Source organism: Nycticebus coucang, chromosome 5 (assembly GCF_027406575.1).
Source record: "Nycticebus coucang isolate mNycCou1 chromosome 5, mNycCou1.pri, whole genome shotgun sequence".
NCBI classification, from domain to species: Eukaryota; Metazoa; Chordata; class Mammalia; order Primates; family Lorisidae; genus Nycticebus; species Nycticebus coucang.
In genome coordinates, this window is record NC_069784.1 from 7,932,905 (window position 1) to 7,958,645 (window position 25,741).

General features: G+C 41.4%; 1 protein-coding gene across 2 annotated transcripts; it reads right to left on the reverse strand.

Annotated features, from left to right (window-relative positions):
- Positions 1 to 1,679: 1,679 nt before the first annotated feature.
- CRYZ (crystallin zeta) lies at positions 1,680 to 25,692 on the reverse strand. Of its 2 annotated transcripts, none has more exons than XM_053590938.1 (9): positions 25,553 to 25,692; positions 21,151 to 21,267; positions 19,300 to 19,452; positions 16,511 to 16,674; positions 12,486 to 12,537; positions 7,037 to 7,186; positions 3,602 to 3,703; positions 3,403 to 3,498; positions 1,680 to 2,962 (listed from the first exon to the last, which is right to left on the reverse strand). In XM_053590938.1, the coding sequence occupies exons 2-9, from the start codon at positions 21,259 to 21,261 to the stop codon at positions 2,801 to 2,803; spliced, it is 990 nt and encodes a 329-aa protein (XP_053446913.1). In that variant the 5' UTR covers positions 21,262 to 21,267; positions 25,553 to 25,692; the 3' UTR covers positions 1,680 to 2,800. The 2 variants fall into 2 exon arrangements, with proteins under 2 accessions (XP_053446913.1, XP_053446912.1); XM_053590937.1 differs by lacking the exon at positions 25,553 to 25,692 and adding an exon at positions 23,925 to 24,077.
- Positions 25,693 to 25,741: the final 49 nt, after the last annotated feature.

Consider the following 25,741-nt stretch of genomic DNA (forward strand, 5'->3'; position numbering starts at 1 on the left):
ATCATCATGTTCTGTTCATGTGTTTGTGTAACATTATCAACTGACTTTAAGTAAACGTGAGTTTCCTCAATAATGCAGGTGGGCCTCATCCAATCAGCTGAAAGCCTTAAGAGCAAAAACTGATGTTTTCAAAGAAAGAATTCTGCCTCAAGACTGCAACAACAGGAACCCTATCTGTATTTCCAGCCTGCCCTAAAGATTCCTGATTTGCCAGCCTCACCATTAAAATGAGTAAATTCATTCTAATAAGTCTCTTAATGTATGTATTTCCTATTAATTCTGCCTTTCTGGAGAACTCTGTATGATACACTCCCTATACACTATACTTGGGTCAGGTCCCTACTTACCCTGAGCGGTACACTTAAGGATGTGGACTATGTTTATGGATCGTGTATCCTCAATTTCCAGCAGGGTACTTTCTCAGACTACAGGTATTCAATGTTTGTTGAACTAATGAGTGAACAGAACAATCTCCTTCATGAAGGACTGAGGCAGGGATGATTATTAAGGCCAGGAACCAGGCACCCCAGGCCAAACAGAGCTGGAAAGCAGGTGGCTCATCTCCCACAAAAGCCAGAAATACAGTGGGCAAGGAAACCCAATGCCCTAGAAATTAAAATCAGGAGTTTGTGGTTTTATACCAACAGCCTACTTAAAAACAAACAGTACAAAGTCAGCCAAATTTGAATCTCTCAGTCATGTGACCACTGAAATGTTGTTTCCCAATGGGGAACGGCTGATTGATTTGGCCTCCAACACATCATATGACTCTAGGTCACAGAAGTCAAAGCAACAGGGACAGAAATCCAGAAGGTAGAGGGGAGAAATAATGCCTGGTTATTATACAGGTCATTCTCTACATTACTTTAGGGACAGGCACTAGTGACTGAGGAGTGGGCTACGGCACCAAACACGTTAGGACGAGAGTAGAACTGAATTACAAGGAAATTCCTGAAGGAAAACATCAAATGCGACATAATCATAAATATGGTAGCAAGTGCATACAGTTTGGCTAATTTGGCCTTCGAAATTAACTGAACCATATTAATAAATTCCGAAGTCTGAGTCATCTGTACGCTTTAGTTCACTCTATGGATGAGGCAAATGTGTGAACAGATTAGATTAACTTTTCTCGGGGGGGGGGGGATAATTATTCCTTTGTCCGTTTGCATAGAAGGAACTCTGCATTTTAGGACACATATAAAATGCTAGCGTATGGACTGATGACACGGATTTAATGCTTTTTTCAAAAATGTTATATTACAGGACAGTTGACCTGTAAAAGAAATAATCAATGAATTTGAAAAATGCTAATAGCAAAAACACTTTAGCCATGGCACCAGAAGCCAATGATACCTCTCAATTCTAGAAATTAGGACTTGCTGTTCACTATTGAAGCAGGATGCCGTGTTCAAAGCAGAAATTGTCATTCCACAGAACAAATCAGGTTGAAACAATTAACCATAAAATGCAACATGAGATAAGAGGATGTTTTCATACGAAGAAAAATGAAAATAACCAAACCTTATTTCCTTAAACACAATATTGATGGCAAGATTTCTAGGAGCTCATCCCTTTACTGAGTCTAGATAAAGATTTCCAGCACAGAGTACTGTTGGGAAGTAACTGTTAGGAGCTGTACAGAAATGATGCGAGGCAAGAACCATACAAAGAGAGACACACGAGATAAACACAGGCTTTTAATTTTCTTCAGAATTTATTGCAGGTCACCATGATGTGAAAACGAAAGCAGACCATTCTAAATGTGTCAAATTTGTGAGCTTATTAATTTAAATATATGATCCCCGTCTCACAAATAGATAACACTAAATCTACTCTGAAAATCTAATCAGTCAAAAACTATTATCTATTTGGAGACTGCGTGCCTAGTATCACATTATAACAAAGACGAGGCTGCCGTCCTTACAAGACATACGGGGTCATTGGCAATCAAACAAAAATGTACTGAATATTCTAATATTTTTGAAATTACTGGGAAAACTAACAAATTTCTCCAAACATAGTTTATTCTTGCCTTTCCAAGAGTCTTATAGATCCAGATACAATTAATTTTTAAAAAGGGGTTTTTAGTCCAGAAATCTCTGAGGTCCAATACGGCTAAGGCTCATCAGAGACTAATGAGCCTTTATAAAGGTAAGCTTAGAAATCCATGGAAATCAACCAGTCTTATTTTGAATTAGCATGTTTTAATGAAAGGTATGGAATCAGTCAAGTATCAGAATTTCTGAATGCACCCCAACGCCAAATGACCACTAACAGGCTGTTTCCTACTATGCTGACTCCCTGCTTTGAGACAGAAGGCATGAAGAAATACTGCCAATTGGCTCGGAGCCTATAGCTCAAGTGGCTAAGGCACCAGCCACATACACCTGGTGGGTTCGAATCCAGCCCGGGCCTGCCAAAACAACAATAACAAATACAACCAAAAAATAGCCAGGTACTGTGAAGGGCGCCTGTAGTCCCAGCTACTTGGGAGACTGAGGCAAGAGAATCTCTTAAGCCCAAGAGTTGGAGGTTGCTGTGAGCTGTGATGCCACAGCACTCTACCCAGGGTGACAGCTTGAGGCTCTGTCTCCAAAAAAAAGGAATACTGCCAGCTATAAAATAAACATTATTCCTCTCAATAAACTGCCTCTGCTCGCTAAAGAAAAATCTTGTTTTTTCACATAAGAAATTCACTGAATCAAAGGAAGGTTAATTAAAGAAACAAGAGCATAAGTAAAACTGGAGGGGGAAGATAACCTCTAATTACACAGGAAATCCACGAAAGAACTGATCATCATAAGACAAGAATCATTTTCCCAGTGGCCCCACTGCTCTGAATGATACTTTCATGAGCTTGGGCCACCTTCTCCAATGGATACTGAGGGCCTATGACAGGTTTCAACCAGCCAACTTCCATTCCAGCTTGAAGAGCTGCTGCAAATTGTTGAAATTCCCCCTAGGGAAAAGAAAAGACCATTTTTTGTAGTGCATCATATGACTTCATTTTCAGAAGCATAAAAAACTTCAGAATCTATGAGTTATTCCAAAAAGGGTCTCTTACAAATGTGCCAATTTGGTCCAAATGTGTCACTTGTCCATAACTATGGAAAAAGTAGTGCTCTTTAGAGTAACCATAAATTATATTTGCCTGAGATAGTGTTACTTTCTAAAACTCTATTGTCCTGAAATAATTACTAGTAGTATCCCCTTTCTCTCTCGAAAGTCCTGACTTGGATAATAAATTATACTATCACCTTAGTTATCCTTTTGGTGACTAATCCTTATTAAGACCTCTAGTCATATAAGAAAGTTTAACATCGATGTAGACTTTCAGTCTGCTTGACGAGGCAAATTGTACCAATGTTTTAGTGAAACCACTCTTACTTCTTTTCCTACCTTGGTTGAGGAAAAGACGGTAACTCCTATGATACTAGACTCCTTTGCCATGGTGTCCCGGGGGTTTATTTCAATGGTTCCCCTGCTGCCAACAACCTATTATGAAAAACAACACGTCTACTGTTAAAAGATTGCTGCAAAACAGTGTTAAATCGTGATGAAACTTTAAAGTGGTAAAGAGGAAAAAAGAAAGACTTACCATTATTCTTCCCCCATGAGACAGAAGATTCAAATCCTTGCTAAGATTTACATTAGCCAACATTTCGATAATCACATCAATTCCTTTCTCACTGACAGATTTCTACATAATAAAAGAGAAAGTAGAGAAAGAATACAGGTGAAGAACTATAAAATAGCTCTTACATGTGCTCCAGAAATGTGTTTAAAATGACATAGAAAATGCTGTATTTTTAAGATGAACAATGCAAATTTTAAAATGATCTAATTACATAATGATGATATACACCTAAGACACTAGCCCTAACATCTATGATGATAAGGATTTGTAAAAATTGCTATAATAAAAGAAAACTTGCTTGGAATTTTCAGGTGCTAGAGTCAACTGGAGGATAAAAACACTTTTCCTTAGCTGAAAATTTTCTGTCTTCAAAATGAACTTTCATAAAGAAACAAATAACAAATCAAAAATCCAAAACCCCCAGGGATACTCCTTTTTATTACAAAACAAAAGCAAAGAAAGCATTATATAATTCATCCATGCAACCAAAACACTTGTGACCCTTTAATATTCTGAAATAAAAGTTTTTTAAAGAATCATTGCTATTTGGTTTTACAATGGTTATTATTTTGGGGGGGGGTAAGGGGGGCTGGTTTTGTTCTAAATGGCTCAGGAATTTGCCTGAAGCACTAGTTCCCTTCTTCTGGGCTCTTAGATGTGGGTTTCCATCACCCAACACTTGCTCTTCAAAAAGCATACACATATGATATCAAAATGAATCTATATATATTCATTTTATTTTAACCGGAAAAAAAAAAAGAATACCCATGCTGAGGATTGCACCTGGGTACCAGGAATGCAAAGATAAACACACGGACCTCAAAACAAAGCTGGAAAGACAAAGAATGTGAAAATCTGATGGACAGCAAGGGTCAGACCAAGTCCTACAGAGGTGATAACCTGGACCCTGAAGGATGATTAATAGTTTCCTAAGTGAAAAGGGAAGGAACATGAGGCTGGACACAAGGCAGCCAGTGGAGAAGGAGGCAACAGAAAAGTATGGCTGTGAGAAGAACCCCAGGGTGGGAACGGGAGCAGGAGTGAAACCCGGCGAGGAGGAGCTGCAGGGTGGTGGGCGAAGGAGAATGGTCAGGTCGTGAGAGTACAGCGATGCAGGAACGCAGGGCTGAAGGACCTGGCCTTTTTCTTTGCATTCCCCATCTTCTTTAATTCTTGTGCCAGGCGCTGTTTCCGGAGGAGGCAAAAGAGGCAAAAACTGCTCTCCTCATTGAGCTTCCTTTTAATTACTTCTCAAGAGACTTTTTTCTTTTTCTTTTCTTTCTTTCTTTTTTTTTAAGAGAGGAACCAAACAACTTTGGACACAGTAGAAAGGATAGAAAGAGATATTAGCCAGGTTATGAGTAATGGTCAAGGCTGGAAAAATTCAGGCCTAAATGAAGTCCCAGTGGTGAAAGGAGTGGAAGAGGCACATCTGAAGGAAGCGTCCAGATGACACTGAGGGAATGGAGCGCCCAGCGTGCCCGCAGGAGAGAACTCCGACAAAGGACAGGAACAGAAAATGAAACAAGGGTGTCTGTCCTACGGAAACAGCGGGCGGCAACGTCTAATGAGCTGATGGCATGAAGAAACTCAGCTCAACATTAGGTTTAGAAACCAACACACAGGAGACTTGACCGGAGGAAGGTCTAGTGCCAGGGAAGATGAGGGACCTTAGGGAGAAGGGGGGATGAGTGACCACGGGGAGAATGACAAGGAACATCAGCTATGGACAATGTGGAGAGGAAGCAGACAGAAACTGAATAGTCAGGGATCAGAGAGCAAGTTTCAAGATGTGGTCAGAATCAGTTGCTCCTGGAAAAGCCATCAGGATGGAGACTGGGTGAAGACCGCAGGTAATAACGAGAGGCCACCCCGACCCCTGAGGAGTAGGATAAGTGGTCGACATGTAAGAAAACTGTGCTGGGGGGTGAGAAGGAAAAGCCTAAGTACTCACCCCTTTTTAAAGAAGTTTTGGTGGTAAAAGGAGAACGCTAAAGGAGTGAGATAGAGGTTAAGAGAAGGTCTTCTGAGAATGAGAAAGACTTCGCAGAAGGAATCAGTGAGAAGGATGGAAGAGATAAGACCTCAGGGCCTTACAATTAGACTATTGCTAAACAAAAACCACAGTCTTAAAATAACTGCCCATTTTTAATCTTTGTATACATTCTTAGATAATGGGGGTTAGGGGCTTTTTTTAAATTTCAGATTAATATGAGGGGGCAAATGGTTAGGTGACCATTTGTTAGGTAAGGTCCCTGAACGGATTAATAAACTGGTATATGTATAGCATGGACTGCTATTCAGCCATGAAAAAGACAGAGCCTTTACATCTTTTGTAGTAACTGGATAGAGTGGGAGAGGATTCTCTTTAGTAAAAAAGTATCACAAGAAAGGAAAAGCAAGTATCCAGTGTACTCAATACTACTGTGAAGTCAGTAGATGAACTAATACATGTCCACAAAAGAGAACAGCTCAGTTTAATTCAAGCTGGGGGGAAGGGACGGAGGAGGGGAGAGAAAAGAGAAAGGAGGGAAAGAGAACGGATTGGGGGGGATTGGTGGGCTCCCGCCTATAGGTACAATGTAAGGGGATATCTGGGTGCCGGTCACAACTACTCTCGGATGATGGTATTAGGAGTCAGTACTGCATCTGAGATTCCCTGGACATATAACAAAGTGCCTTTGTTCAGGTTTTTTGGCAAGACCATTTAGTGGTAACATAAACTCTCTCTTGTATTTTATCTTTGTTTGTCATGACTTAGTTCACACAGCACTTAGCACCAGACAAGTTCTAACTCTTTCTACCATGAGGAAATTGGTGGAGGATCAGTGTTTAATAAACTGATCTATCAGTGTTTAATAAACTGCTCCTATAGCACAAATGGAGAACTTCAGAATCTGCTGGAATTGTGTTTTATCAATCAACCTGCAACAACTAAACATCACCTCTCCACTTTGGATATGGGAATGAATATTCCCCCAAAGCATCATGTTAACAAACTTTATTCACTGGGCTAGAATATGTAGATACCTCACCTTCCATGGAAAATTCACATCAGTAGAAATTATATTGAGAATACAAAGCTGTGGATTTATCTAAAATGTGATTTGTATTAAAAATCACCAATTTTTCTAGCTATAAGATTCTAGAGAGGCTACATTTTATTCAATACACACAAATAATAAGAATGCTAATGAAGGCTTAAAAATTAGACATCTCTGCTTTTTAAATGAATTAAAACTTTAAGACACACATAGGCATAAAAATACAGGTGCTGAAGAAAGGAAGCAAAGGACTTTAAAATAGCAGTTGGTAAAAGAACTGAAAAAAAAAAAAAAATCACATAAGTCTCCAGGGAATAAAATTTGATTTTTGTGAAACTGTTGAAAATTGTACCTTAATTTTATCAACATAATTAACTTCTCTGTGATTAAACACTTCATGGGCTCCATTTTGTAGAACAATCTTTTGTCCCTCCTCGGTACCAGCTGTGCCCAAAACCTTCAAGCCATAAGCTCGTGCAATTTGGCATGCTGCTATTCCAACCTGAAAAAGAAAATATAACCCAGTAGTAACATATTCTCTGCATCCCTGCAAACACTTACTAGGACCTCCTTAAGGAACTTACAGTGTAAATGAAGAAATATGAAAAATAGCTAGCTTTTATTGAGCAGTTATTTCAGGAACCATACTAAATACTTTCTACACACTGCTTAAGTCCATCCTTACAATAACCCTACAAAGTAGATACTATTATTGTCCCTGTTTTACCAGATAAGGACACTGAACCTTCAACCTACAGTCGAACCTCTATAGTGTAGGCCACTTCCCTACACTGACCACCTCCTTAAGTTGACCTAATTTTCATAGACTGGACATGGACCCACGTACTGAGGCGTAGTTCCTTATGTTGACCACCTTCATAACCAGTTTGTTACTATCCCTTGGGTGGTCAATTTACAGAGGTTCTACTGTAGTATAACTTCCCCAAGTCACATAACGAAGATGGAAACAAGAGCTAGATCAAGGTAAGACTGCACAATGTGAGTTTTTAAGCACTGGCTCAAAACCCTTCCTCAGCATCTGCTTTGTACAAAAGGTAGAGGATTGAAAGACAGATGATATACTAAAGATCAAATGCACGGCTTCCATCAATGAGGTGGAAGAGACAGACACACAGGCAAATTAATCAACTCACCCTTATGCTGAGCACTGAGTGTTTACTATGCGGCCGACTCAATACTTAATGCAACATTCTAAGGAGGGGGAAAATAAACACACTAATAAATTAGTAAAATGAATTCCAAAAATAGTAATCACTAAAAAAAAAAAATAATAATAATACTGGCTATTGGCTCTGAAATGAATGGGGCTATTTATGTCACTAGGAAAGGCTACTTGCCCTGTGAAGTCTGGGCAGCCCGTGGGGGATGCAGCAGGCACAGGGCACAGCCAGAGATGGTGAAGGGGGAATGCTCTTGAGGCATCTGAAGGGCAAAGGAGGATTAACATGGCTCAGGGATGAGGCACGTGTGAGAAAGTGGACATGCTGAGCAGAGAGGCCGAGTCACACAGGAAGGTCACAGAAGGTGAAGCTAAAGGCTTTGGACAACATTAAAAACCAGGCAGAACCACTGGAGAGCTCAGGCAAGGGAATGAGCTGTGCGATTCAGGCTTTAGAAAGGACACGCCTATTAGTTGGGAGGCGCAAAGAAGAGTGAAGGGGAAATGGGAACATGAAGATCAAGTGCAGCCAGTAGGACACATCGTCCAAGAGGTGAAGCTGCCTTGGACGGAAATAGTGGCATTGGAAAAAATAAAAACAGATTCTGATGTAGTACTCTAACTGAACATAGGTGAGTACAACAGAGAAATCAAGCATGTCTCCAAGCTCTTTGGCCAGATTAACCAGGCAGAATCAAGACTGTGAAAGCACCCAGGATTCCCTGGGAACCCGCTGAGTCACACGGTGCTGGCAATGTGAGGATGTCTGGTCATCACTTACACACGGGCACGGGTTCAAGAGGGTTCGGGGACAGAAATGTAAGATTGAGACTCACCATCTTACAGACGGTGCTTAAAGCCATGAGATCAGATGACATCACTAGTAACGCCAGATAAATGTGCTTAGCAAGTAATTTAGGAATGTAAATAAAAGAACAAATATTTAAATAAAAATACGAAAAAATATACTAGTGATCACATGCCAAATGAACGGTGCAGGTAAGTGTCATGTATGATGAGGTGTGCCAATTAAGTTCGCGAATTCACCTTAGATAAAGTGCTATATACCTCACTGCGGAATATCACTGCTGTCACCTCTGAAGTGCTCCCCTAGGGAAGCTCTGCACTCACACAGGTTTAGTCCACCCTTCACAGCAATTTTGGAACTCTTTTTTCTGGAATGGCCATAAGAGCTGTTGTTATATTATCTTTGATGTCCTGAATGCCATCAAAATGTCTTCCTTTCAATATTCCCTTTGTATGGGTGGCACCTATGGCTCGGTGGGTAGGGTGCTGGCCCCATATACAGAGGGTGGTGGGTTCGAACCCAGCCCTGGCCAAACTGCAACAAAAAAATAGCCGGGCATTATGGTGGGCACCTGTGGTCCCAGCTACTTGGGAGGCTGAGGCAAGAGAATCGCCTAAGCCCAGGAGTTGGAGGTTGCTGTGAGCTGTGACGCCACAGCACTCTACTGAGGGTGATAAAGTAAGATTCTGTCTCTAAAAAAAAAAAAATATATATATATATATATAAAATTATATATATATATTTTTAGAGACAGAATAAATATATATATATTTTTATACGTATGTATAAATATATATATTCCCTTTATATTCAAGTTAAGGAAAAAGTCCCTGGATCCCGAGCAGGTGAGCCGGGAGGCTGTTCCAAACAGTTATTTGTTTACTGGCTAAAAACTCCCTCACGGGCAGTGCCGGGAGAGCTGGTGCATTGTTGTGATATAAGAGCCCACTCTTGCACACCTCTCTCATGCCAAGATTTTCAGTTAAGACTTTCTTGCTTCTCTATCCATGTTTACTTGGTCTGCTCTGCTTCTCACAGTCAGCCAGCGATTTTGACTCACAATCTGATGGATTTCTGCAATATTTTCATCAGTTCTGCTTGTTCCTGGCCTCCCTGACCCCTCTTCATCAGTGACACTTTCTCTCCTCTCAGAAAACGTTTAATCCATTCGTGCACTGTAATTTTCTTCATGGCATTACCGCCATAAACCTGGACTAACATGTCCCTGACTTCACTTCCATTCTTGCCAAGTTTAACAGGAAATTTGTGAATGTTCATTGTTCTAATGCAAGCTTCATCTTTCTCACAACAGCACAAAAAAACCCCACAACAACAACAGGGAATGCTGCTCAGCAAGCATTCACATGAACACAAATGTGACACAACGACACGCCCAGGTGATAAACCCTGAGTTGTGTGCTGCCAACCTAAGTGTGTGGTGGCAAATTCAGAACTTAATTGTCAGACATCGTACGATGAAAGCAGAGTTTCCCAAACTTGGCTCTCGTGGCATTTTGGACCAGGTAATTCTTGGCTTTGGGGACTATGCTGTGCATTGAGAAATGCCTACCCATGAGATACTAGAACTTCCTTCCCCAGTTGCGATAGTCAAAAATGTCTCTAGACATCACCAAATGTCCCTGAAGGGGAGGTGTGAAACCACTCCCCATAGATCACCAGTGATTTAGAAGGAAGATTGGGTTGGGCACAACAAAAAGAATTAAAATGAAAATGAAGATAGAAACTAATTAAAATTACAGCAGAATCACAGACTCCCAAGCCTGAAATGGACCTTAAAGAGTGTATGGCATTTGGTGACAATGAGCCTGAACTCAGTAGGGCTATGGTGGGGTTTGACTTAACCAAAGCAAAAAACACACGCAAGTCACTCTGCAGTGAAGGAGAGAGACATCCGATTAGATAAAACACAACACACTAGGAGGTGGACACTTCGAGTTTCTGCTTTCATTTTCAGATTTAAAAAAAAATAAGGCACAGCCTAATAAAACCCCAATTTAAACTAAAGACTTAAGGTAAATATATCTCCTTATGCTTGAAAAGGACACTCAAGAGCTCTTTGAAAGGCACTGTTTATTCTATTCTTGTCAACAGTTATCCTAGCAATCCTCCTCCAACAGATTATGGCCCATTACCTATCCTTGTTTTTCTTGGGCTGATTTTGCTAACACTAAATAGGGCACACCCCACCAACATAGCTGGATGATAGCTGTGTTCAGAAATTCCATACCATTTTAAAGACACAACATAATCCCAGAGGAATATGAATTACAAAATGAGGACAGAAAGTACAAACGTGGCATTCTGTTCCCCTCGGATGGGTAGGATCAGAAGCACTTCACACACCAGGTCCTCAGCCTATCCCCAGCCAGCCGGAGATTTAACAAACTCAGCCTGCTCAGAGAACAGTGTGGATTTTACCTCTAAAAAAGAAAATCATGGTGAAGCAACTAGGCTTTTTTACAAGAGGGTAAAAGGAATATAAAGAGCTTTTTTAAAAGTCTCCTCTCCTCCTGCTACTGAAATTTTCCCCTTCTATATAGATCACAAGGCTAGCTCTCGGAAAGCTAGGGCAATTTAAATAAATGCATGTTTCTGTCTGACCCTTTAGTTAATCAAAGGTTAAACTTAATCTAACCCCAAAATAGCCTCTCCAGTGAATTTAAACAATGGGAGTTTTAGACAAGGTATCTGTCCTATGTTCTCAAGCCCCCTAAAGACAATCTTGGTGTTTTACATAAATAGTCTGATCTGTGAAATCTTTTAGAATTATCTGTTTGAGGTACATGGGGAGCTAGTTCTAAAACCTCGGGGATTCATCTATCTAAAGAAACAGAGGGACAAAACGAACTGAATTCTCTGTACTTCCTGGCCACCGTTAGAGGTCAATTCTCATTTGGGGGATATCATTCACTCATTATTCAGGGATTCATGTACCACTTAATAGGTTATTTCTTTCAGTCGACTCCCTAGCTCTGAAGGGGTTACATAGCTTCTTCAAGGTGGGCCTCTAGCCCCAGGCCCTTTATTTTTAAAATTCCAGATCCTGTCTCCAAAATTTCTAAAGCCTCTACTTGCAGGATGGAGGTCATGTGGATTTCTTGTTAAATTCCAGCAGCCGAGCTCTCACTTTCCCTCTAAGCTCCTCAGAGGGAGACTGGCAGCCAGTTTCTTGAAGAGATTTCTGATAGCCCACACTCTGAGTCCTCCTTCCCCTCCCCCCTCCCATTAGCATTTTAAGCCACGGGGTGCGGGGTGTGGTGTTCAGGACAAGCTGTAAACCCTCCGTGAATGTCATCAAATCACAGTAGGCAGGCAGGAGAAAGGACAGAGAACTCACGGTGTGGCTTTGCCATGCTGTCTGGGGCAACACAGGTAAAGCTTTAATGAGCCTTAGCTTCCTTATCTAAGGGAATGTGGAATTAATATCAACCTTAAAGAACTGTTTAAAATTCTAAATAAATATTCTTATAACATATGCTACTTGAAGGCAAAAACAAAGGCCGGTTTATCTTGGTCCACACCCAGTACAGGTGGGAAACCTCATGCATACATTATTGATGGGGTGGCCGGTGAAATTACTAACCAAAAAAGGTTACAAAGAATAACCTTTGGAAGATCAAATTTTATAAAGCTTTATTACACAAAGAAAAAAAAATAGCATTCTTGACTATATTTATAAATTTGGCTATTGAAAAAATGACTTAAAGAACTATAACATGAAACCCACAAAGCCAAGCTTAATTAAACATAAATTATTAAAAAAAAAATACATATATATATATATAAACTTACTCCTCCACTAGCCCCATGAACCAGAACAGTCTCTCCAGCTTTCGCACGGGCACTGCAAAAGAAAGCAAAGATTACATCACCTTATTTTTGAAGTTTATTAAGCTAAAGTGTTTTTATTACCTTTAAGAAATATTCTTCCCTTGCTCCAGCTAACATGTACCCAAAGAGCAAACACATCCTGATATACCACTCCAAACATTCTCCAGACTACAATGCCTTTTAGAGCCTCAGATAAAAGAAAACCTTCAATTCATTGATCTCTTCCAAAAAATGTTTACATGGAGTCCTTACATGCAGGGACAGTGCTGGATGCTGGGATCACAATGCGGTGGTACTTCTGAGAGGCTGCAGCTGGGCAGGTAAGTTAAGTGAAACTGTTGAGCCTAGAGTCTCTCACTCCCACTTTTCCACAGAAAGTGTCTCAAAGCACATCTGTTACATAGCTCAGTCTTTATTCTGTGGTCCAGAGTAATGTCCACGCAAATGCAGCTGCTAGACTCTATTTTGCCAGGGGTAAGAAATATGTATTTGTTTACATTCTAGGCCTTTGAACATGAGGTTGCACCAGCTGCTAACTTCCCATTCAGAAAGCAATGCTGAGTCAACAGTGGTAACAGAGTAAGAAATACAACCCATCCTGTCACAAAGGTTCCCATGTCTCTCCCTAAAACATCCAGATCCTCTGAGGAAATGTGAGTGAAAGCCAGAGTAAGCTGGTGACCCTGAGAACTCGTGTAGGTTATGGCCTCGAGTCTCTGTCCCTCCACTGTGATGCGCGCTTAAGGTGGTCAGAGGGGGCTGGACTGTCCAGCAGAATGGATAAGAAACTAGTGTGGAAAATATCTAGATAGAGATCAGCAGCTTAGAGAAAGGATATAAATAAAGCTAGAAAACAACTGATAACTACCGCCCAGCTGCAGCTATCTAACTTGGGGACTGTAACTTTCCCTAATTAAATTCTACCCCAAGTATTCTTTGATCTGTAGTTCAACCCTCCTCTGTTCTTCAGCCTGATAGCTTTCTCAGTCTTTTGGACAAAAGATGCCTGTTTAATTGAAACATATAACTGTTACCTTCTCACTTTTTTCCTCTGTATCTGCATGCCCCCAAATCCCCAATAAAAGGCCTTGAATAGTCTGCTTGAGAGGCACCCATTAGCCTTGGGAGGGGCTGATACGGTGTTGTCTCTCCTGGGTCAGAATTTACACTGTGTGTGTATGTGTAAATTTCTCAGGGCCTTCTCCCTTTGTCTGCCAGACCCCAAGCGGTTGGTTAAAGTCCCTGCACAGAGGAACTTCCAATCCTCTGTGCTATGGCTTAGTTCCAAGGTCACAATAAAATGACACATTCTTTTTCCTTCCGGTTCATGCTACTACTTTTCTATTATATTCTGAAAACAAGGGACATGCAACAAGACCATGGGGGACGCTTTGCTATTGCAGGTGGAGGGGTGCTCGTGTCACAGCCAGCAGATGCTGTGTGATCCCAGGCTCACTCCTGGGGCGTCTCTTACTTCCTAGAGCCACACCCGCAGACCTACGCCAGCCCAGGAACAAGGACACAGTACCCCGGAGCCCTGCTCCCGGCTGTGTGCCAACAGCTGACAAAGGGCAGCAGTGAGAGGCACGCAAAGCATCTGCTGATATGCTCGGAGCTAAGGGGATTGAGGAGAAGGAGTTAAATTGATGGTTTGAATGATAAACTGAGATAACTATTATCAAAAACTTTGATATTTTAAAAAGTAAAGTATAAATGTTAAAGGGACAGGATTGGGCGGTACCTGTGGCTCAGTGAGTAGGGCACCAGCCCCATATGCCGAGGGTGGCGGGTTCAAACCCAGCCCCAGCCGAACTGCAATAAAAAAATAGCCGGGCGTTGTGGCGGGCACCTGTAGTCCCAGCTGCTTGGGAGGCTGAGGCAAAAGAATCGAGTAAGCCCAAGAGTTAGAGGTTGCTGTGAGCCGTGTGACCTCACGGCACTCTACCCGAGGGCGGTACAGTGAGACTCTGTCTCTACAAAAAAAAAAAAAAAAAAAAGGGACAGGATTAATAATGTTAAACTATGAGACCTGAAATATTTCCCAGTGAATTTTTTAAAAACATCTTACAGTGCTGCGCCTATGGCTCAAAGGAGTAGGGTGCCAGCCTCATATGCCGGAGGTGGCGGGTTCTCACCCAGCCCCAGCCAAAAACTGCAAAAAAAATTTACAAACAACCTCCAAATACTAAGAACACATCATCCTAACCGCCCAGACCTGGAGTAAGTGCGGAACACCAGGCCCGCCCTTGTCTGAATCCCCATTGCTGTAACCCTTCCATCCTTACTCAGAGTTATCGTCATGACTAATTTATGTCTCAACTTGACTGGGCCAAGGTATCTGATAGTTGTTCAAACATCATTCTAGATGTTTCTGTGATGGTACTTTTTGAATGAGATTAACTTTTTTTTTGAGAGAGAGAGTCTCACTCTGTCACCCTGGATAGAGTGCCATGGCATCATCAGAGTTCACAGTAGTTTCAAACTCTTGTGCTCAATGATCCTCTTGCCTCAGCCTCCCGAGTAGCTGGGACCACAAGCACCTGCCACTATGCCTGGCTAATGTTTCTATTTTTAGCATAGACAGGAGTCTTGCTATTGCTTAGACTGGTCTCAAACTCCTGAGCTCAAGCCATCCACCTGCCGAGGCCTCCCAGTGTCCTGGAATTACAGGCATGAGCCTCTGTGCCCAGCCAAGATTAACATCTAAATTGGTGGATTCTGCGTAAGGCACATGACCCTCTCCAGTGGGGTGGGCCTTGTCCAATCAGTCAAAGGCCTGCACAGAACAAAGACCGACTGACCCCCGACTAAACAAGAGGAAATGCTGTAGCAGACTATCTTTGGACTCACCTACACCTCCTCCTTTTCTTTGTCACAGTTAGACAGGATTCAAGGTAGAAGGCCGTGAGTCAGTAGTTCTCAACCTTCCTAATGCTGCAATATATTTTCATTGTTAAAAAGGGGTTACAACCCACAGGTTGAGAACTGCTGCCTAAAATCCTCTCAAACTCTCCTCACCCTCAATCTCCACCTGCACACAATCACCAAATGCTCATTTACCTGCACTAAATACCGGTCCTTTCCTCTTGAGCTCTGCCATCCCATGACCCTTGCTCTGGCTTGTGAGTATTTTATCTAGAGCCGACTCTTCTAAGACCTCCTCTTTCCCCATTCCTTCTTCAAATCTACACTCCAGATAGGTTAAACTTGAAAAAATACAAATATGACAATACTCTGCTGAATAAAACATTTCATGACCCCCAACCCCTTACAGAACAAGGAGTAAGCTTTTTACAACCTCAATCCTACCTATTTATGAAGACAGCTAACATTTATTGAGAAATTACTATGCTTCAATCCTATTCTTTAGCATGAAATCTTCTATCCAACAAAATCAAACTGCTCTCGCTAATCACCAGGGTGTTTTCCCATGCACCATGCTATTCCCATTGTCCAGAACGTCCTCTCCCCTCCCAGCTATCCTTCCCTGGGGGAGTTTTCTCTAAGCCTTTTCAAATACTTTGTGGATTTGACTAAAATGAAAATGTAGATTGTTGGGTACCAGTCATGAAAACTAACCAGTGGGTTTGAGTGTAGGAACCTCACATTATACTTTTAACTGGCTGCCCTCAAAGTTTTTGACTGATTCAAGTCTTACAGCTCATTAGCACAGGGATCACCCTTGCGATCCCATAAATCCCTTTGCACATGTCTGCCACCAGACATCTACCTGCTGTATACACATTATTCCTTCTCCGTCTATTCCCCTCACTACACTGGAAGCATCTTGAAGACAGTGTTTGCTCTTCTGTGTATCCTCGGTGATTAGCACGTTCCCCCAAATTAGCACAGTTTCCATTTCATAAATATTTCATGGTGAGTAACAGGTAACCAAAAATAATAGATGGATGAATGGGTGACAGTAGAAAGGAAAGCAGTTAGCGCCTTCTTTGGTGTTGGCTATGAAACTGACAGAGTGTGGTTACCTGTGGATCAGAGCTCGGTAAGCTGTAAAATACGGGATTCCGATGGCAGCTCCTTGTCTGAAGTCCAGTTTTTCAGGCAGTTTGTAGACAGTGTGATCTGCAGCAAGCGCATACTCTGCGTAGCCCCCCGAAATCGTGCTGGTCGTGAAAACTCTGTCACCTTTCTAGGGGAACAGATAGATTAATAAATCAGGGCTTCAAAATAATGGCAAGATAAGTACAATCCTTTATAACGCAACCCTTATAACAAGAAATAAGTATAGATAAACAGCTTTCTGCATCGTAGGGTCCCATAAAAATGACTTGAAAATACTGAACACTTTTTATGTTTTATTAATGGGAAGCAATGAGAAGAAAAATTAAAGGAAACAGGAAAAAATAAAAGGAGAAAAGCACTTAAAGGGCATAATAAATGCTGATAACCTACCTTTGATAGCTACGATGCCAGCCACGGCAGTAAGTGTCTCTAGACTGTTATCAAATTTGACCTTCACGGTAGCCTGTGAGAGGGGCACTTTTATTATCTCCATTTTAGATTATTCCACTCCACAGATGTGGAAAATCAGGGACAAAGAAGTTCAGTAATTTCCCCAGATCAAGCAGTTAGTAAATAGCAGTCAATACAAACTATTCTCTTCTGCTCAAAATATTAGGAAGAAGAAACTTGCCAAACCCTTGCTGTGGACAACTTCCTGTGGGTTTTCCTCACCCCTGCAGAGCCATCATTTCTCATGCATACACCCATAAGCAAGAAACCACACCAGGATCCTGACACAGGAGGAGGGCAGACAGGCTTCTTCACTGGTTGTAGCACCAGCAACACAGCAAACTCTCAACAAACATCCATCTAATACATGATTTGCATGCTACGGGAAATCAGAGTGCCCACTGCCACTGCCTGCCCTAACTCCTCATTCTTGAAAACAAGTGAATATTCCCTAGAATAGGCAAAACATTAAGGCAATGACTGTCCAGTATACTTCGATTAGTACTATAATAAGGAAAACTCAAAATGTACAGGGGGATAGACAAAAAATTTGCAAAAGATACCTAAGAGTCCAAAACAAGCACCACCCCTTCATGGGTGCCTACAGATGGTCGCATCCAACTAGTTAAGGTTAATCTTATTTTTACAACCTAAAAACATGTTGAATTGATTTCAAGACACCTTAAACATTTGAATTATAGAATGAAGATTAATAGCAAGGCACTGTCCTTAGTCTCAAGCGTGCTAAACTAGAGGGGGAGAGAAAAGGATAGAAATAATTATAAAGTAAAACAGACATGATGAGCCACCAAAGACAGGTGCAAGAAAAAGAAAGGAATTGTCTAAGTTGGGGAAATTTTCTTTTTTTTTTTTTTTTTAAGAGACAGAGTCTCAACCGTGTAGTCCTTGGTAGAGTGCTATGGCGTCACAGCTCACAGCAACCTCAAACTCTTGGGTTTAAGCAATTCTCTTGCCTCAGCCTCCCAGGGAGCTGGGACTACAGGTACTTGCCACAACACCCGGCTATTTTTTTTTTTTTTTTTTTTTTGTAGTTGACTTGTTGTTTGGCAGGCCCAGGCCAGGTTTGGGCCCATCAGCCCCAGTGTACATGGCTGGTGCCCTAGCCACTGAGCTACAGGTGCTGAGCCTAAGTTGGGGAAATTAAGAATAGCTTCAGGCTCGGTGCCAGTGCTGCACACTGGTGTGCCCTGAGACCCACAGCTTGGCAGAAAATTAAGGCATCCCATTTGCTCACAGAGGGCACGAAGGGAGCGCAGAGCTCAGGTACAGAACACAAAGAGCACAAGTCCAAACAGGGACGGAGCCCCGGGGAGACCGACACTGGAGGACACCAGAGAAAAAGAGGCCTGAAAACGGAAGCTCGGAGAGGAAGCAGAGAGGAGAATGGGAGAAAGCGATGCCACGGAAGCTGAAGTTTTGTTTTTTTGTGTTTTGTTTTTTTCAAGAAAAAGTTAAGTGGCTGAGAGTGTCAAATGTCACAAAGAAGTCAAGAAAGATAATGACATAAAAAGGCCCATTAACTCCAGCAATATAGAGGCCATTAGTGACATTAGCAAGAATCGTTTCAGTGCAGAGACTGGGGGCAGAAGCCAGGTTGCCACCGGCTAGGGAGTGGAAAGGTGGAGAAACGTCCCCGTCTTCCTGCACAGGGGCACATTAATCTTCTCTGTCTCATCCCAATTTTGGTAAATGTGCTGGCAAAGTTGAGCAGGTCAAGGAATTATGAGGAGCGAAGCTGGGACATGAGTGGGCTATGAATACACTTCGTGTTGTACATCTCTTGGTCTAAAGATCACAAGGTCGGATCATAACACTTTCCTTGACCTTGGTCTCAATCAGAGCTCCAGAACTGTAAGGGACTTTGCATTTTTTCATATTTTACTTACACTTCAAAATAATTAATTTTCCCTTTATTTTATGAAGCCAAATTTACAAAAGGAATTAAAAATTATGTTGGCGTATATGTTATTAAGAGTTAGGAAGTAGTGTAATTTCCTTGTTTGGTCTCTTTCCTTATACAGCTGTATTAAATCAAAAAGATCACAGTTCATTCTGTGGCGATGTGAAGGCACAGAAATTACCCTTCTCTATTCCCTCAATGCAAACAAATAAGGCTTCTGGAAAAGACCAACTTCTTTTTTGACTAGAGGAGTCCCCCAAGTGGCAGGAATTGTGCAGCAAGTCCTTTTAAAGCTTTAAATACAGAGACATTTGAAAGCTGTGTTCAAATAATAAAAGAAAAAGTTAATATTATTAATGGAAATAATTAAAGATGTCATACCTTGAAAGCAGACACATTATCTCCAACAGTTTCTATTACCCCAGCCACATCTGAGCCAGGAGTGTAGGGTAAGAGTGGTTTTCTACTGTAAGTTCCAGAGCGAATGTATGTCTCCACAGGGTTGACACCACAGGCGTGGACCTTGATTAGAACCTGTGATGACAACATGTTTTAGTTCACACAGAGCATTTGGGTATTCATTCAGGATTATGCCACCACTGTGCTGATTATGGGAGCTATGGAAAATGGGGTAAAAACAAAGTCCTTGCCATCAACAAGTCCACATTCTAGTTTTGCAAACCCACATATAAGTAAATAAGACAGAATGCCTTATGTGCTGTATTAAAAACATTCTGGGAAAACAGTGGAAGAATGATTTTAAGCAATGTGTGGCAGAGCCCTCTGTGTGTTCATCAAACCCATCTCCTCCTCCTGGGTACACGGGGAGAGCAGTACTTCCTGGCCTCCTTCACATGACCACGAGGAGCCAAGGATGAGTTCTAGACACTGGAATGTCAGCAAAAGTGATGACAGCCACCCGCAGGTGGGGCCCATAGAAACCTTCCCAGGCCATTGCACTGTGCTCGTCCTCTTCCATGGAGACCTCAGAAGATGGGGGTGGGAGGTGGTAGAGCCACATGATGACAGAAGCGTGGGTCCCTAAGTTACTGCTGGAGGACAGCTACCTATCAACATTTCATAAGTTTTGAATTTAGCGAATAAGAAATAATTTATTGGGCAGCGCCTGTGGCTCAGTGAGTAGGGTGCTGGCCCATATACTAAGGGTGGCGGGTTCAAACCCAGCCCCGGCCAAACTGCAACAAAAAATATCCAGGCATTGTGGCAGGCGCCTGTAGTCTCAGCTACTTGGGAGGCTGAGGGAAGAGAATCACTAAGCCCAAGAGCTGGAGGTTGCTGTGAGCTGTGATGCCACAGCACTTTATCGAGGGCGACAAAGTGAGACTCTGTCTCTAAAAAAAAAAAAAAAAAGAGAGAGAAAAGAAATAATTTATTTTCTGTTGTTGAACCATTATTATTTTGATGAGATTACAGACTACCACAGGGACAATGTTACCTTAATTAACACAGAATGATTACTTCGGGTACCCATGTAAGAATAAGAGAAGGCCTTTGAGCTAGGCCTTCAAAGATGAGAAATAATTCTTTAGGAATGGAGAAAAGGGACATTTCAGGTAAAAGAAATCGTATGTGGAAAGATAGAGGAATGAAAGAGCCTCTTGGGGAATAGGTGGATGAAGTTTGATGTGGTTACAGCATTCAATCTCTATGTGGAGAGACAGTGATAACACATCAATCTGTAAAGACAGGTTAGAGCCAAATTGTAAAAACTCTCATAAGGCTTGCTAAGAAATGAGACTTGGGAGTCATAGAAGGTGCAGTATAAAAAGGCATAATTTTAAATCTAAAGTATATCGTTAAAGTCATGGGAGATGATTACACTCTACACTTAAATTCTCACATATAAAAAAGTATAAATGCAGAAGAAATTTGTTTTCCCACCACACACAAAATAATGATCATGACAGTTTATTTCGGAAGAACTTATTAAAAACTACTTATGACTCCATTCAGAAAAATTCATTGTACTATATAAATGATTCTCTACTTCAGAAATTTTTCTTAAAACTAGAAGTTACGCTTTTCATATGTCTGCTTCACTAATGATCAGAGGTATGTTAACTTTGTCAGAATTCATACAATAGTGTAAATTTTGTCCTAATTCAATGCCTTTAAAAACCACTCAGAGTCTGTTTCTTTTGAACATTGACTTGATGTGTGAAAGACTCACTTTCAGTGTAATTACTGCCTGAGAAAAGTAATTATTTCCACCTGAAAGTCTTTTGGACTTGGTACTGCAACGTCCGAGTGGAGTTTCAGCACTTCTGGTCCACCGAATTCAAAAACTCTAATAGCTCTCATCAACTTCTGTCCAGTCGTCATGGTGATCTAGATACCAAGAAAAAAAATTAATGGTATTGTCATAGTATCTGGGCTATCACTGTGTTACTTCCCTTGGAGGGAAGAGATCAAACAATTTTTCAAACAACAACTTAAATCATGAGCTTACCACTGATCTCATTTCATGTTTAAGGACCTTTCATCTCAAAAATCCTTCATCTGCAAAGCAAAATACTTCACCCTACTTCCTGTAGGGATTCAATGCCTTGGACAAGGGAATCAAACAGGAAAACAAAAACATCTGGACAGACATAGCATGATACCACACCTCAGGTTTTCTTCTGTGCGAGCTTGGGTTAGAATATCTTGGGAAAGTGAGGAGCTAATTTCTATTAACATTAGAAGAAAAGCCCTTTTTTTGCTTGATTATGAAATATTCCAAACATAGAAATAGAAACACATTTATCTACTACACAGTTTTAATAAATCTTAATAGTTTAAATACCTACTACTAATTATGTAGTGAAAGGGTTTTGACTGTATCCCCATAATTTAACTGGTAGTTTACTACAATTTGTTGAATTAACCAAATCAAATATAGTTAGATTCTGCCTCCATCTAAAAAACTTCTTCCTCAACCACAAGCAGTTTAAACATCAGAAAGAGCTATAGAAACTAGCACCTGAGATAAAAGAATTCAGGCTTCTACTGTCCCAGAGCTCAGCAAAGGACCACTCAGAACACTGGCCATAAAATGTCATTCAACAGACAAGGGAAAAATCAAAAGCATTTTGGTAGTTGTATTGATGGAAAGTTCCTGATATAATTAATCAAAAGTTTATGCCATTTTAAAACCCTTAAAGTTAAAATGTTTTAATGCAGTGGCTAGCACAAAAAGGAAAGTGACATTTCCAAAGGTTGTTTAGCAATGATATATCCAGAAGGGCAGTCTGCAGGAAGAAAGGGGGGGAGGGCCGAGAAGCAGGTAAGGGCTTAAAACTGCACTGCCCTATGGAACAGGCCAGGCCGTCTCGGAGCAGATGCTCCGTCAGAGTGACAGGAAAGGCAGCCCAGTCCCACCCAGCACTGTATTTCTATTCAGGTCTTCACTTAAGCTGGGAATTTCTTAGATGAGAAAATAAAAGTACAAAGAAAATTTAAAAAGAGAAAGAAAAGTTTGCCCAGATGAGAGTTTTCTACAGTGGAAATAAGAACACAGAGCTTTTTTTCCTTTTTATTTTCAACGTGGTGTTACGGAAAGAGTATGGGTTTGGGAATATGTCAGCTCTAGGTGTGATTCCCAGCTAATCATGTAACCTTGTGCAAGGCAGTCAACTTTCAGAGGGTTCCTACTCATAGTTATTGGCAAGCAACAAGCACAGAAAGAACTTGACAAAGGTCTGCTCCTAGATACAGCAGGTAGCACTGTTTCTTCCCTTCTATTCTTCCCAATGTCTTATTCATAAAAATACCTTTCATTCTATAATTCTATAATCATCTTTAATTTAATGTGATTATTTACAGGACTCAAGTTATAAAAACAAGCTCCTACCCTGAAAGAATTCTGTCTAGATAATCATTTAAAAAAAATGTTAATATCAAACGTTGGTTGTTATTCATTCTGCATGTTTTTTTTGAACATTAACTGTATTTGAGGCATCGTATTAAACCCAGAGGACACAAAGGTCAAAGAGAAAATGTCCCACCCCAGCCCCAGCTCTCACTTACTGTCACACACACCCCGGGTAAGGTGCTCAGCTCTTTTTCCACTTTCAATATCTACTCATTTCCTCCTTCTTACTTTCAAACACGGGCATCTATCTTTCTACCAACAGACATCACTATTATCCTCAAAAACTACAGCACTAATAAAAGCAAAACTCCTCTGATAGAATCTGTATCTTGTGTCCAACACATGTATCTTCCTCCAACATTTTGGCTAAGCTGGGAGAAAGCAACAAAGGAACAAAAAGATTCATCTTTAACACTTGGAAGACACACTTGCCTTGCCCAGAACTGCCGTATTACCCTAGCCAGCTTGTACCTTGCTTCTGTTGATTTTACCTCCCATTGAACTTTGCCATTCTGGATGATCAGGCTCCAATCTGCACTCAATACCTTTGAACTCACCTACCTGCTGAATCATCACCTGTTTCATAATGCAAGTGCTATGTCAAAGGGAATTATAAAAAGGATAAAACACTAATAGCAATTAAGATAAACCCCCCAAATACCTGATTTCTTCTAAAAAACCATAAGTCTTTCACCTTCACCCTCACAACAGGTAAAGAAGAGTTATTCAAACTGTTATGTTAAGCAAAAGTAAAAATAAAAGTATTATCCATCTTAAACATGACAGAGGTTAAGAGAGTAGGCCAAGGTCACACAGAAGCTAAGTTGTATCCCAAGTCATGCACTTAAATGTTGTTAGCTGATTTAAAAAAATATTTTTTTAAACTTTCTGTACAATTGTTTTTATCTCATCCTTTGAATGTTGTTTGAGAGGTTTCTTAGCAAGACATTTTATAATAATGGTAGTGGGGTGGATTGAGCTAGAAATGTAAAATCAAACTGTAGGCAGAATCACATATCTTATAATAAAGGCATTTGCTTAGGGTTTGAAATTTCTCTAATGCTCATAAGTCTGAGAAGGCAGTAAAAAAGCAAAGGACATGATTCTATGGTGCAAATTAATATTTTCTTACCTATCAAATGGGGACTGCACTCCCTAGCCCAGGATTCTTCTGGAGATTAACTGGAAGAACATGGGGAGTCCTTCCCAGTAGGCCTATTATCTAATAAGCTGACCATTAACCAGACTAAATCACGTGTGGTCTCAAAATGGACAAGGCAGACCTGTCCATTGCTTGCATATTTTAATTAAGCTGTGCTTTCTACTTATAAAATATCAACTTTTAAAAATTATTTGGAGTACCTGGGGTTAATTTTGGGTTTTACCTTTTACTTCCAAAATATTAACAACTACACTTTATGAATTCTAGGATATATAAAGTCTAAAATACATCCTCAGTCATCTTTGCCAGGCTATGCTTGAAAATTAAAGGGATGGGGAAAATGTTATTAATATATTTTAACATAGAATGAGCAGATCAGTTCACAGAACCAGAGCAAAACCACATTATAAAAGAAGTAAAATGAAGAATTTCTGGCCAAAAAAAAAAAAAAAATCTCTCAATGAAAACTTGAAAAGAAAATCAATCATTGCAAAATGTACTGCTGGGGTTGGTTGATCAAGAATGTTGATCAAGAATGACTCAAGTAAGAATATGGTTTAAAAAAAAAAAGGAAAAAAATTAAAATGGTCAAAGAAAGTCTCTTACTCTCTTCTGGCTGTGGGACCTTTTTTTGGTGGTTTTTTTTTTTTTTTTTTTTTTTGGCGGGGGCTGGGTTTGAACCCGCCACCTCCGGCATATGGAACTGGCGTCCTACTCCTTGAGCCACAGATGCCGCCCTGGCTGTGGGATCTTGTCAGGCAACTTAACAGACTGAATCTTAGCGCCCACTTCTGCTAAGGAAGGGCTTGCAGGAGGAGGAGAATTCTGGATCCCTCCAGGTTCTGTATGGAACAGGGCAGGATGCTCTCCTGCGCTGGGGGAGTAGACTGCTAGGGCGACCAGACACGGAAAGCCCCAGTGGCTTCAGCTGGACTCCCACAGCTATTTTCTTTATCTGTGAACAAGCAGTCGAAACTTTAGCCATTAAATGGTTCCCTCATTAATTAGCACGCCTTCTCTGGTCACCGAGACTATACTCCTCTGGAAACTCCATAAACATCCGACGATATGCTAACAGGGCGTTTTGTAATTTTTTTCTTTTTAAGATTATTCTAGGTGGGGGCCACCGGGCCAATAAAACTATGCATTTCTCTCCAAAATGAAGACTGCGATCCTGACCGCGAAGCTGGAGGAAGTGGGGCGGGAAGAGCCCCGGGAACCTTGCAGGTGTAAGGATCTCAGGGGAGAAATCTCCCTCAGCGGAGCTGTGGGCAGGGCCCCGCAATCCGGGGCGCGCTGCTGCAGGAGTCCCCAAAGCCAGGCGCCGGCCGCAGGGAAAATCGAGCGGATGGCGCGGGCTGGGCCGGGGAGGGGACAACCAGCGTCCCGCGGAGCGCTAGCCTGGGAGCCCAGGACCAGCAGGTGGTTTACGGGTGGGAACTTGCAGCCCCTAGAGGGGAGAGACTCGGGTGGCGAGTCCCTAGGCGCTGGCTGTGGCAGGGAAGGAGGGCAACCAAAATCAAGCTCGGCCCTACTGGAACCAGCGGCGGGGACGTTTTCTGCCTGAACAACTCAAGAGAGTTTTTAAAATCACTTACCGCGCTCTGGCGTGGGAGCAAAATTTGCAGGGACTCTTACGATGACCCAGAAAAACTCCCCAACTTCTGCAGGCTCCGCCTCGCTTACGCCCCCTAGGGCAGGACACAATAATCTCTCAAATTCTCAACGAATAAGTTTGGACCTCTTCGGCCACCGCTCGCGCCAATATGGCTGCCCCCAGGGAGCGG